Source organism: Leuciscus leuciscus, assembly GCF_965113295.1.
Source record: "Leuciscus leuciscus genome assembly, contig: SUPER_11_unloc_1, whole genome shotgun sequence".
Classification (NCBI taxonomy): domain Eukaryota; kingdom Metazoa; phylum Chordata; class Actinopteri; order Cypriniformes; family Leuciscidae; genus Leuciscus; species Leuciscus leuciscus.
The window spans coordinates 1,839,783-1,851,913 of NW_028118546.1; the positions used below are offsets into that span (position 1 = coordinate 1,839,783).

The 12,131-nt window shown below is 38.0% G+C and overlaps 2 protein-coding genes across 3 annotated transcripts in view; one reads left to right on the forward strand and one right to left on the reverse strand.

Annotated features, from left to right (window-relative positions):
• LOC309510013 (uncharacterized protein) overlaps positions 1-12,131 on the reverse strand; it is a gene marked incomplete at its 3' end in the record, with an annotated part of 1,894,646 nt that overhangs the window by 1,666,686 nt on the left and 215,829 nt on the right. The gene's annotated exons all lie outside the window — the stretch shown is intronic.
• Positions 9,156-11,974, forward strand: LOC309510023 (protein adenylyltransferase SelO-like). 2 transcript variants are annotated; one of them, XM_082191157.1, is made up of 7 exons: positions 9,156-9,368; positions 9,444-9,562; positions 10,605-10,733; positions 10,821-11,232; positions 11,399-11,464; positions 11,739-11,806; positions 11,892-11,974. In XM_082191157.1, exons 1-4 carry the CDS (start codon positions 9,185-9,187, stop codon positions 10,887-10,889), a joined length of 501 nt encoding a protein of 166 aa, XP_082047283.1. In that variant the 5' UTR covers positions 9,156-9,184; the 3' UTR covers positions 10,890-11,232; positions 11,399-11,464; positions 11,739-11,806; positions 11,892-11,974. The 2 variants fall into 2 exon arrangements, with proteins under 2 accessions (XP_082047283.1, XP_082047284.1); XM_082191158.1 differs by lacking the exons at positions 11,739-11,806; positions 11,892-11,974 and having other exon boundaries at positions 11,399-11,605.

Genomic DNA, 12,131 nt, shown 5'->3' on the forward strand with positions numbered 1-12,131 from the left:
TTTAATAAATTGTTTTGCCTCTGTCACAGTGTATTCTTAACCTGAATTAGCACTGTTCATATAGGCAACACCAATAGGTGTCATGTAACACAAAATAAACCTATGTTTTCTTCATGATACAGGGCATAATCTTAGTTTCGTTTTTATTTTGTTACCATTAGACATCACTGGGTTTTAATTTGAGGTATGAAAACCTGACGATGCCACATATTGAAACACAAATTCATATAACATATTAATTAGCCTGTCATTTTCTTCATTTTCTAAGTCAATAAAGGTTATGTTAAATGAATAAATGTAGTGTAAATGTTGTAATGAAACCAACTGTACCGTTCAAAAGTACTGTTTGTTGTTGTATTTTTCAAAACTTGAAACTTGTGTGTGTGTGTGTCAGGTGGATTTTTTAAATGTTTTTGAAATAAGTCTCTTGCACTGCTCCCCCAGCCTGCATTTATTTGATTAAAATATAGTAGCCTAGGCTATAAACTACAGTTTTGTGATGTATTATTACCATTTTAAATAACAGTTTTCTATTTGGACATATATAAAAAAAAAAAAAAAAAAAGTGTTTTTTTTTCTTTTTCTTTTTTTTTTTTCTGATTTCTAATTGTAATAACGATCTCATAGCTTTATTTCTGCAATTGTAAATGCAGTGAAAATATATTATTGGCACTTCTGTGTATGCACTGCAAAGATGTATTTTCCTTGAATGATTTAATTTGACTGGTGTTACCGTCCCAGGACGTATGCATTTGCGTTTTCTAATGGGTAAGTGTCATTCATTGATTTATTGAGTGTGTGTGCGCGCAGCCAATGGACCCAATTGCCTGCTGGGAGTTGTAGTTTTGTTGTACGTTGTATTTATACCACAGAAAGGACCTGTCTTTCACTTCGATGGTAACTAAAAAAAAATTCAAGCTGCGATTTTTCACGATGGATATCCTCGCGCGATCGAGTGTAGATTGTGTTAAACACGACAAGAACCAAAAATTCTGCGTTTATTCCTTAAAACAGTCGGTATTTCCCATATTGCTTCTCCTTTGCAGCTGCCATTGGCGCACGTCACAATTATAAGCGCCTGCTATTGGCGTAGGCAATGTTTACAGCACGATTATCAAGTATGTGGTGCGAACGCAACGGAACAGTCAGATTTACCATAAATGAACATGGTGAGTAACATTTTATAAACAATATTGTCAATATTGTTTGTTTTCCCTCTATTTTGCTGACGAGAATTTCAAAATAAAGCCCTACCAGAGTCTCAATGCAACAACAGACAGTGATTGAACCGTGAATTTTGTGAACCATTACATAATCCTATATAGGCTAATTATAAATTCAATTGTTATTATACTTTACAATATTACTGTTTGTTGTTGTATTTTTCAAAACTTGAAACTTGTGTGTGTGTGTCAGGTGGATTTTTTTAATGTTTTTGAAATAAGTCTCTTGCGCTGCTCCCCCAGCCTGCATTTATTTGATTAAAATATAGTAGCCTAGGCTATAAACTACAGTATTGTGATATATTATTACCATTTTAAATAACAGTTTCTATTTGGACATATATTAAAAGGTTTTTTTGTTTGTTTTTTTTTGTCCAATTTCTTGTGCTCCTCCCTGTCCTAATCTAGGTGATGGGACCTACCAGCTGTTCCTCATCAATGGCAAGAGGATCCAGTATTTAAGCAGAGCCGGGGGGGAGAGAGAGAGACTGGGACTGGGACTGGGACTGGGACTGGGACTGGGACTGGGACTGGGAGAGGTTTCTTCTCCCAAGAGCCTGAGGCCCCGTTTACACGATGGGAAAACGCAGATATTTCCCTGCGTTTTGGCCTGTCATTTACACGAAAACGCAGTTTTTATCCCAGAGAACGATTATTTCTAAAAACTCCGGCCAAAGTGGAGATTTCTGAAAACGCCGGTTATGTGTTGCCGTGTCAACTAGAGACCTGCACTCCCGCGGGAGTCCCGCGGGACCCGCGGGACCCGACGCAAAACAGAGCGGCGCGGGACAAATTTTGAAAGGTCATTGCGGGAGCGGGCGGGATGATGAAGGTGCACTTGCGGGTGCGGGCGGGGGGGGGATGATACGCTGCACTCCCGCAAATTAAATATGAGTGTAAAGTAAAATATATAAATTATTAAAGTAGCGTACATAATTTGTAGTTGTGAGGGAGATTCTGTTTGGCAGCAATAAAAACGTTTTAAGCAGCCTAAACTTGGATGTTGTCGTTTGGGGTAGGGCGGGGCCTAATCTCACGCACACTTGTTTAGAGACAATTCCTTCCCGCTGTTCGAATTCGAAAGCTTCAAGTTCAAAATAGACAGCATGGAGGAGGAAAAGAGCACCTCTAGTGCTTCAGATATAGGCCTAAGCGCTTCAGATGTAAGTACTTCTCTAAAGAAAGGCACATTTACTACAAAAAAATAAATAAATCACGAAACCTCAAATCAGACATTTGGCAGTCTTTTTCGGTTGTGCATGATGGAGAGGGGAATCAACTACCTTTTGCCTGTTGCGATAAATGCCAAAAGGTGTTAACATACAACGGACACAAATCGCATTTTTTTCCAAGACCTTTCGTGAGACAGAAAGTGAACATACATCCTGCCTGCCGTCTTGCGGGCATTTGCGGGCGGGAGCGGGACATAATATCACAGATGCGGGCGGGAGCGGGACTAAAAATGACAAATCTTTGCGGGAGCGGGACTGAACACTGCGGGAGCGGGCGGGAGCGGGACTGAAAATTGTGTCCCGCGCAGGTCTCTAGTGTCAACTGGGAGAAACGGGGTTTTAGGTTCTCAAACGTCACATTATGCGCCAGAAAATGCTTACGTCATGTGAGCGCCCTATGTTCAGAGTTTGTTCCATACTGTCTATGAGTTTGTTTGGCTACTATTTGATCATGGATGCTGTTAAAGTGGTACTCATTTTTACTTTTGTGAAAACGCTTTTGGCCTGTTTGCATTTGCCGCGCTGTCTGTCCACACGAACGAACCTCGCGCCATGTCTATTGTTTTGAAAGGAACAGGAAGTCGCTCGTGCTATTCGTCGTTGTCGATTTTGAGGATTCTGATTGGCTTGCATGGCTTTATCCTTCTCCTTACACTGCCGCCCCTTTGTATTTATGCGGGTTGATGTAAACGACAACTTTTTTTGAAAACGATATTGCGTGCACGATGTTATTTTTGAAAACGGAGGGGGAGAAATATTCGTTTCTCTAAATACCCGGCTATGTGTAAATGTGGCCTGAGACTGTTGTGTTACCAGACTTGGAGTGTTGCTCTTGTTGGTGTATGTTAAGCTTAAGTGTGTTGTTACGCTTAAATGTGTTGTTACGGCTGTAGTGTGCAGCTTTGAATTGCTTGCCCATTGTTGAGTGTTGGAGCAGTAGGGAGTGGGTGCCATTTTTCTTTTCTCATTTTCTCCTGTTTTTTGTTAGTTAGGAAGTAAGGTAAGAGTTCTGTTGTTTATTTGTGTTGATTGTTGTAGGTCAATTAGGTGTTCCTTCTACCGGGTAGTGAGATCTTTTGTTTGATTTGGCTTTACCTGCTCCTGAAGAACAGGCTTCATTTCTTTTTCTTTTGGAGCTGTTTGTTTAGGATTCTTTTTGCACTGTATTTATCACTTATTGTAAATAAATGTATTGGAAATCTTACTTTGTGTATTGTGTGCTGGGACTCAGATAGGTTAACTTTTCTTTGTCGCTGTTCATTTTAGCTTTAAAGCTACTTTCCCTTTTGCCCCTAGAAAATGAATTGGGAACGTAACAGTGGTATTGTGTAATTATTCGAATAGAATTGAGTCTTTTCTCTCTGTTTTGCATGCGTCGTCATAATCATTATTGTTATTGTTGTTATTATTATTTTAATAAATTGTTTTGCCTCTGTCACAGTGTATTCTTAACCTGAATTAGCACTGTTCATATAGGCAACACCAATAGGTGTCATGTAACACAAAATAAACCTATGTTTTCTTCATGATACAGGGCATAATCTTAGTTTCGTTTTTATTTTGTTACCATTAGACATCACTGGGTTTTAATTTGAGGTATGAAAACCTGACGATGCCACATATTGAAACACAAATTCATATAACATATTAATTAGCCTGTCATTTTCTTCATTTTCTAAGTCAATAAAGGTTATGTTAAATGAATAAATGTAGTGTAAATGTTGTAATGAAACCAACTGTACCGTTCAAAAGTACTGTTTGTTGTTGTATTTTTCAAAACTTGAAACTTGTGTGTGTGTGTGTCAGGTGGATTTTTTAAATGTTTTTGAAATAAGTCTCTTGCACTGCTCCCCCAGCCTGCATTTATTTGATTAAAATATAGTAGCCTAGGCTATAAACTACAGTTTTGTGATGTATTATTACCATTTTAAATAACAGTTTTCTATTTGGACATATATAAAAAAAAAAAAAAAAAAAGTGTTTTTTTTTCTTTTTCTTTTTTTTTTTTCTGATTTCTAATTGTAATAACGATCTCATAGCTTTATTTCTGCAATTGTAAATGCAGTGAAAATATATTATTGGCACTTCTGTGTATGCACTGCAAAGATGTATTTTCCTTGAATGATTTAATTTGACTGGTGTTACCGTCCCAGGACGTATGCATTTGCGTTTTCTAATGGGTAAGTGTCATTCATTGATTTATTGAGTGTGTGTGCGCGCAGCCAATGGACCCAATTGCCTGCTGGGAGTTGTAGTTTTGTTGTACGTTGTATTTATACCACAGAAAGGACCTGTCTTTCACTTCGATGGTAACTAAAAAAAAATTCAAGCTGCGATTTTTCACGATGGATATCCTCGCGCGATCGAGTGTAGATTGTGTTAAACACGACAAGAACCAAAAATTCTGCGTTTATTCCTTAAAACAGTCGGTATTTCCCATATTGCTTCTCCTTTGCAGCTGCCATTGGCGCACGTCACAATTATAAGCGCCTGCTATTGGCGTAGGCAATGTTTACAGCACGATTATCAAGTATGTGGTGCGAACGCAACGGAACAGTCAGATTTACCATAAATGAACATGGTGAGTAACATTTTATAAACAATATTGTCAATATTGTTTGTTTTCCCTCTATTTTGCTGACGAGAATTTCAAAATAAAGCCCTACCAGAGTCTCAATGCAACAACAGACAGTGATTGAACCGTGAATTTTGTGAACCATTACATAATCCTATATAGGCTAATTATAAATTCAATTGTTATTATACTTTACAATATTACTGTTTGTTGTTGTATTTTTCAAAACTTGAAACTTGTGTGTGTGTGTCAGGTGGATTTTTTTAATGTTTTTGAAATAAGTCTCTTGCGCTGCTCCCCCAGCCTGCATTTATTTGATTAAAATATAGTAGCCTAGGCTATAAACTACAGTATTGTGATATATTATTACCATTTTAAATAACAGTTTCTATTTGGACATATATTAAAAGGTTTTTTTGTTTGTTTTTTTTTGTCCAATTTCTTGTGCTCCTCCCTGTCCTAATCTAGGTGATGGGACCTACCAGCTGTTCCTCATCAATGGCAAGAGGATCCAGTATTTAAGCAGAGCCGGGGGGGAGAGAGAGAGACTGGGACTGGGACTGGGACTGGGACTGGGACTGGGACTGGGACTGGGACTGGGACTGGGACTGGGAGAGGTTTCTTCTCCCAAGAGCCTGAGGCCCCGTTTACACGATGGGAAAACGCAGATATTTCCCTGCGTTTTGGCCTGTCATTTACACGAAAACGCAGTTTTTATCCCAGAGAACGATTATTTCTAAAAACTCCGGCCAAAGTGGAGATTTCTGAAAACGCCGGTTATGTGTTGCCGTGTCAACTAGAGACCTGCACTCCCGCGGGAGTCCCGCGGGACCCGCGGGACCCGACGCAAAACAGAGCGGCGCGGGACAAATTTTGAAAGGTCATTGCGGGAGCGGGCGGGATGATGAAGGTGCACTTGCGGGTGCGGGCGGGGGGGGGATGATACGCTGCACTCCCGCAAATTAAATATGAGTGTAAAGTAAAATATATAAATTATTAAAGTAGCGTACATAATTTGTAGTTGTGAGGGAGATTCTGTTTGGCAGCAATAAAAACGTTTTAAGCAGCCTAAACTTGGATGTTGTCGTTTGGGGTAGGGCGGGGCCTAATCTCACGCACACTTGTTTAGAGACAATTCCTTCCCGCTGTTCGAATTCGAAAGCTTCAAGTTCAAAATAGACAGCATGGAGGAGGAAAAGAGCACCTCTAGTGCTTCAGATATAGGCCTAAGCGCTTCAGATGTAAGTACTTCTCTAAAGAAAGGCACATTTACTACAAAAAAATAAATAAATCACGAAACCTCAAATCAGACATTTGGCAGTCTTTTTCGGTTGTGCATGATGGAGAGGGGAATCAACTACCTTTTGCCTGTTGCGATAAATGCCAAAAGGTGTTAACATACAACGGACACAAATCGCATTTTTTTCCAAGACCTTTCGTGAGACAGAAAGTGAACATACATCCTGCCTGCCGTCTTGCGGGCATTTGCGGGCGGGAGCGGGACATAATATCACAGATGCGGGCGGGAGCGGGACTAAAAATGACAAATCTTTGCGGGAGCGGGACTGAACACTGCGGGAGCGGGCGGGAGCGGGACTGAAAATTGTGTCCCGCGCAGGTCTCTAGTGTCAACTGGGAGAAACGGGGTTTTAGGTTCTCAAACGTCACATTATGCGCCAGAAAATGCTTACGTCATGTGAGCGCCCTATGTTCAGAGTTTGTTCCATACTGTCTATGAGTTTGTTTGGCTACTATTTGATCATGGATGCTGTTAAAGTGGTACTCATTTTTACTTTTGTGAAAACGCTTTTGGCCTGTTTGCATTTGCCGCGCTGTCTGTCCACACGAACGAACCTCGCGCCATGTCTATTGTTTTGAAAGGAACAGGAAGTCGCTCGTGCTATTCGTCGTTGTCGATTTTGAGGATTCTGATTGGCTTGCATGGCTTTATCCTTCTCCTTACACTGCCGCCCCTTTGTATTTATGCGGGTTGATGTAAACGACAACTTTTTTTGAAAACGATATTGCGTGCACGATGTTATTTTTGAAAACGGAGGGGGAGAAATATTCGTTTCTCTAAATACCCGGCTATGTGTAAATGTGGCCTGAGACTGTTGTGTTACCAGACTTGGAGTGTTGCTCTTGTTGGTGTATGTTAAGCTTAAGTGTGTTGTTACGCTTAAATGTGTTGTTACGGCTGTAGTGGCAGCTTTGATGTGTTAAGCTTAAACCAAGGTCAACTTAAATGTCTTGTGGCTGTAGTGTGCAGCTTTGAATTGCTTGCCCATTGTTGAGTGTTGGAGCAGTAGGGAGTGGGTGCAACATTGGCAGTGAATCTGAATAAAATGTGTCTTTACACAAAACATTATCATAATTCAACCTGTATGTATTAAAAGCCGTAGTCACCTTTCACTTATTCATGCAAAAGCTATAAAAATTATGACTGAGATTATCTTAAATTTATACTATTTTTGAGAGGATAGATAGATGAATTTACTCACTTTTTCAATTTGTCCTTTCAGGGAGATATATACTGTTTTTGCCATTTCTGCTTTTTACCTCCTCTGGCAACTCAAAGGGAGCAGTTTTGCATTTTTTGGATGCAGGACCAAGAAAAGTACACGCAAATTTCATGGACAATATGTAATTTTTAATAATATGAACCACACCCGTTTCAAACAGTTGAGTGTCACCGTCCACTGGAGCCATAAAGGTTCTCTCAACATTAGTGAGGGCACTGATGGTGGTCGTTTAGAAAGACCCAATCTTAACTTTATCTGTGGACACTTCATGTTTTTGTGCGGCGGTTTGTGCGGTTGTCCACTCAGATGAGCCGGGTGAAAGCAGGTCGGCTGTACGGTTGGCTTGCAACAGACATTCTGGAGGGTGACAGAAAATAAACATTGACTCAATAAGCATTGATAATACCAATTACCTTTTTTAAACCTTAGTGCGCTGACAATAAGCCTACATTAATATTAACCATACAAACTACAAATTAATAAAACTAGAAAAATAAAACTGTGAAAACAGTGAAAAGACTGTTAATAATGTTTTATTTCTTTTTTTATTTTTTATTAGGGTGGCCCGATTATGATTTTCTATTGCTGATAAAAAAAATTTTCAAGCAAATTGGCCAATTCCGATAGCCGATTTTTTCCTTTAAGCAAATTTATTTGTTGTTTATTTGCTCTATAACATCTGTCTCCAGCCATTTGAAATGTAATCATGATGCAAACAAAGAGGCTACACACATGTAGCATGATAATTTATTTTTTATTTAAATTAGATTGTATAATTTCAATATTTAAAGCAAAAACAAAATGGTCTGCCTTTTGTTTTGTGAAATTATGCTACAAGACACCTGCACAAAACAAAAACAGCAGACGGACTGAATGAAAACGCAAATTCACTTTCTGTCAGTAGGTGGCGCTTGGAAATCGCAAGTGTCTTAAATGTGAGTGTAAATGCAATGAAGAACATTTTTTATTTAAATTACAATTTTGCCACAGTTTTTGCATGAACATGTTAAACATATCTAATCATTTCTGTAATACATTTTTATTTAAATTTTGCAACTTATAAAGTGTTACAATATGTATTCAATTTACATATTAAAACTATTGTATGAAATGGCAAATGTAAATTATATAATTGAATTTTCATTTTCATTTTGCACCAAACGTTGCACAAATGTATGGGGAAATTTAAATTTAAATACAGAAATGCATTGCCATTTTACATATTGCATTTCAAATTGAATATTGCTACCCATAAGCTTCCATACACATGGTACCTGTTACTTGTTACTTGTTACAGTACAGATTGGAGGTTGACCAATCACAGTTGTCTCTGATCATTGGCTAGAGACGCTTATTTAATCATTATAGTGAGAAAGTACGACAGCTTCTAAACCCATACAATAAATAGATTTAATCGGTTATGGTTTATAACGCGCATACATTTCCAAAAAGACAAAAAAGTCCCGAATATTGCATAAATGGAGCATTCGGGTTTTTGAGCCGATGAGCGCCCTCTGGTGGAACATTGAAGGATTGTTTGTGTGACAGTTCTGATGTTTTCCTCTAGTTACGTGATGTAAGGAAGTACAGGACATATATAGTTAAAAAAAATATGCCTGTGAGTTTGATGTAATGACAAAACATGGTTTCACGTTATTTTTATTTTTATCGGCCGTCGCCATCGCTACATTTAGGGACGAACAAGAATTCTGTGAGAATGAAAGTTGTAATGAAAGAGAGTTCGATAAGAGTCACTTTTATAGCAATGTGAAACACTGTGGAGAAATACCACTGGCATTATCACATAAACTACTAGGTAAGATACAGATATGAGTGCCAACATGCTATTTTACACGTTGATATGTTTGAATCACTTCTGTGTGTTTTACAGATGCTCTGCCTCTTGATGAGGTTGATGGTAATGTTATTCGTACTGTGAAGAGAAGTGTGTTTTCAGAGTCTCAGCCCTCTCCTCTGAAAGAGCCCCTGACACTGGCTGCTGTGTCACAGGTCAATAAACCCATCCACTCATCATCATTTACAGAGAACTTGTGCTTCACTGCAGTCAAACCTGGGGATATTGTTGCAGTAACTGTGTATAATTTATGAAACAGAAAAATACAATAGAGCTAGTGCCATCTAACCACCAGTCAAAAGTTTGGTCACACCCACCCATTCTTTATCATTTTTCTTGTCCACATTTTAAAATAGTAATAAATTAATCATCATCATCACCACCAATAACATTGTCGTCGTCAGCATAATTTTGAACTTATTCAGGCTGTTGTTACAAAGAAGTACACTTCATCATACTTTTAAAAAGAGAAATTATATGAAAATAATATAGGCTACTTTAAAAGAATATACTTTGGTGCAAACTGAATATAATGTTTCGGACACTTAATTGCATCATGTTAACTGAAATTAAATGAACATTTATTATAGTTTGTTAAGAAACGGTCATGAAAGTATACTCGTTAAGTGGCTTTTTATTTCATTAATTTTGTATTATCTGCAATAACTGTTTTTTAAAAGAAACATAGTTTTCCATTTTTATTTTTAACACTTATTTTTTACAAGGGTGAAGCAGATCACTTAAAAAAATAAATAAATTTGAACCACCCAACTCCTCAAATAAATGTCTACTTTAGGTTGTGGGCAAATTATTTTTTAGCTATTATACTCTATTATATATATAGATATTATATAATGCTAGCTTCAAAATTGGACCAAACACTTACATACCAATAGAAACACTTTATCATACATTTATTTAGTCACAAACAGTTCATTTATTGTATTGAGTTAATAAATTCAGTTAATTCATTTTTTTTTTTTTTGTCAGTTATACTTTTATTAATTGATTCAGTCATAAAGCTTTTAATCAGCTAATGAACTCGTGGGCCACTTGGACTCTTTACAGAACCACCAGTGGTCTGAGGATCACAGTCTGAGAAAACTGCTTTAAAACCAAACTGGACCATGGTACCACCACAGTACTTTTGTGTAAATGTTGTTTCTGCATATATTCAGGCTCTTTTGTGTATTTCAGGATGTGTTGAGGAATATTTTGGATCTGAATGAGTCTGTGATTCAGAATGAAGAGTTTGTCCGTTGTGTCAGTGGTGGGAAACTGTTTCCTGGCTCTGTTCCACTGGCACACAGATACGGGGGCCATCAGGTAAAACTGACCGTCACTTCAAACCCGACAGCGATGGCGTAAGACAACCAGAGCAAACATGTCAACCATGTGTTATTATTATTATAGTTTGGTTATTGGGCCGGACAGCTGGGGGATGGAAGAGCACATATGTTGGGTGAATACACAAACAGGTAAAATCATCCTTTTCCATCAGCGTTCAACACAAATCATCAGTTGTTATTGTCAGATGTGACTTTTCTGTTGTAATGCATGTCAACTTTCCCATAATGTTGTTTAAGATTAAAGAATGGAAAGTGTGATCTATACTTACTGGTTTTTCAGCAAATAGATGATTCTGGCATTTTTTTTAATCTAATTCTCACTTAATGCTTAAACATGCGTCTGAACAATGACATCTCTCAGTTTAGAACTGTGACAAGTGTTAACCGTTAGAGCGGTATACAATCTCTCTTTTATCCAGAAAAGGTGAAAGATGGGAAGTCCAGTTGAAAGGCTCTGGAAAGACACCGTACTCAAGGTGAATATCAGTTTCTGCTGCTCAATATTTTTGATATGCTTTTTAAGTAATTCTGAAATATATTTAGTTGTAAATGATCTTACATTATGACTCATACTGTGTGATTCTCTGTCTGGCAGGAGTGTAATGGTTATGCTGTTTACTGTACATGATGTTTTGTGTGCAGGTCTGGTGATGGACGGGCTGTGATTCGCTCCTCTGTGAGGGAGTTCCTGTGCAGTGAAGCCCTCAGGTACACACACACACACACACACACACACACACACACACACACACACACACACACACACACACACACACACACACACACACACACACACACACACACACACACACACACACACACACACACACACAAACACACACATATAAATGCACAATATATATGAATGGACATGCACAAGAAGAGTAATATATGGATTTATCACATTCAAATGCTTGGTGTTGAATATTAGTTTTATTTTTATTTATACTTTTTCCATTTTTTTGCCTTTATTGTTTGTCAGTCTGGTTGTGAGTGAGGAACCTGTTTGGAGGGATCCGTTTTATAATGGCAGTGTCATAAAAGAAAGAGGTAAATACGATCAGATTTGGAAAAATCGAGTAACTAAGTTCTTTATCCTCCTCAGCTTTATGTGATTGTTCTCTGTATCTATCAGGAGCGGTTGTTCTGCGTCTGGCCAAGTCCTGGTTTCGTATCGGTTCACTGGAGATATTAACTAGAACTGGAGAGTTAGATGTCCTACGGTATATTAACTTTTACTTTGGAGAGTAATATTTTTTTCTCACTCTTATTTGCTTTTTAATTTCTTTTTATCTTTTATTTTCAGGACATTGTTGGACTTTGTAATTAAAGAGCATTTTAAATCTATAGCAACAAATGACCCTGACAAGTATGT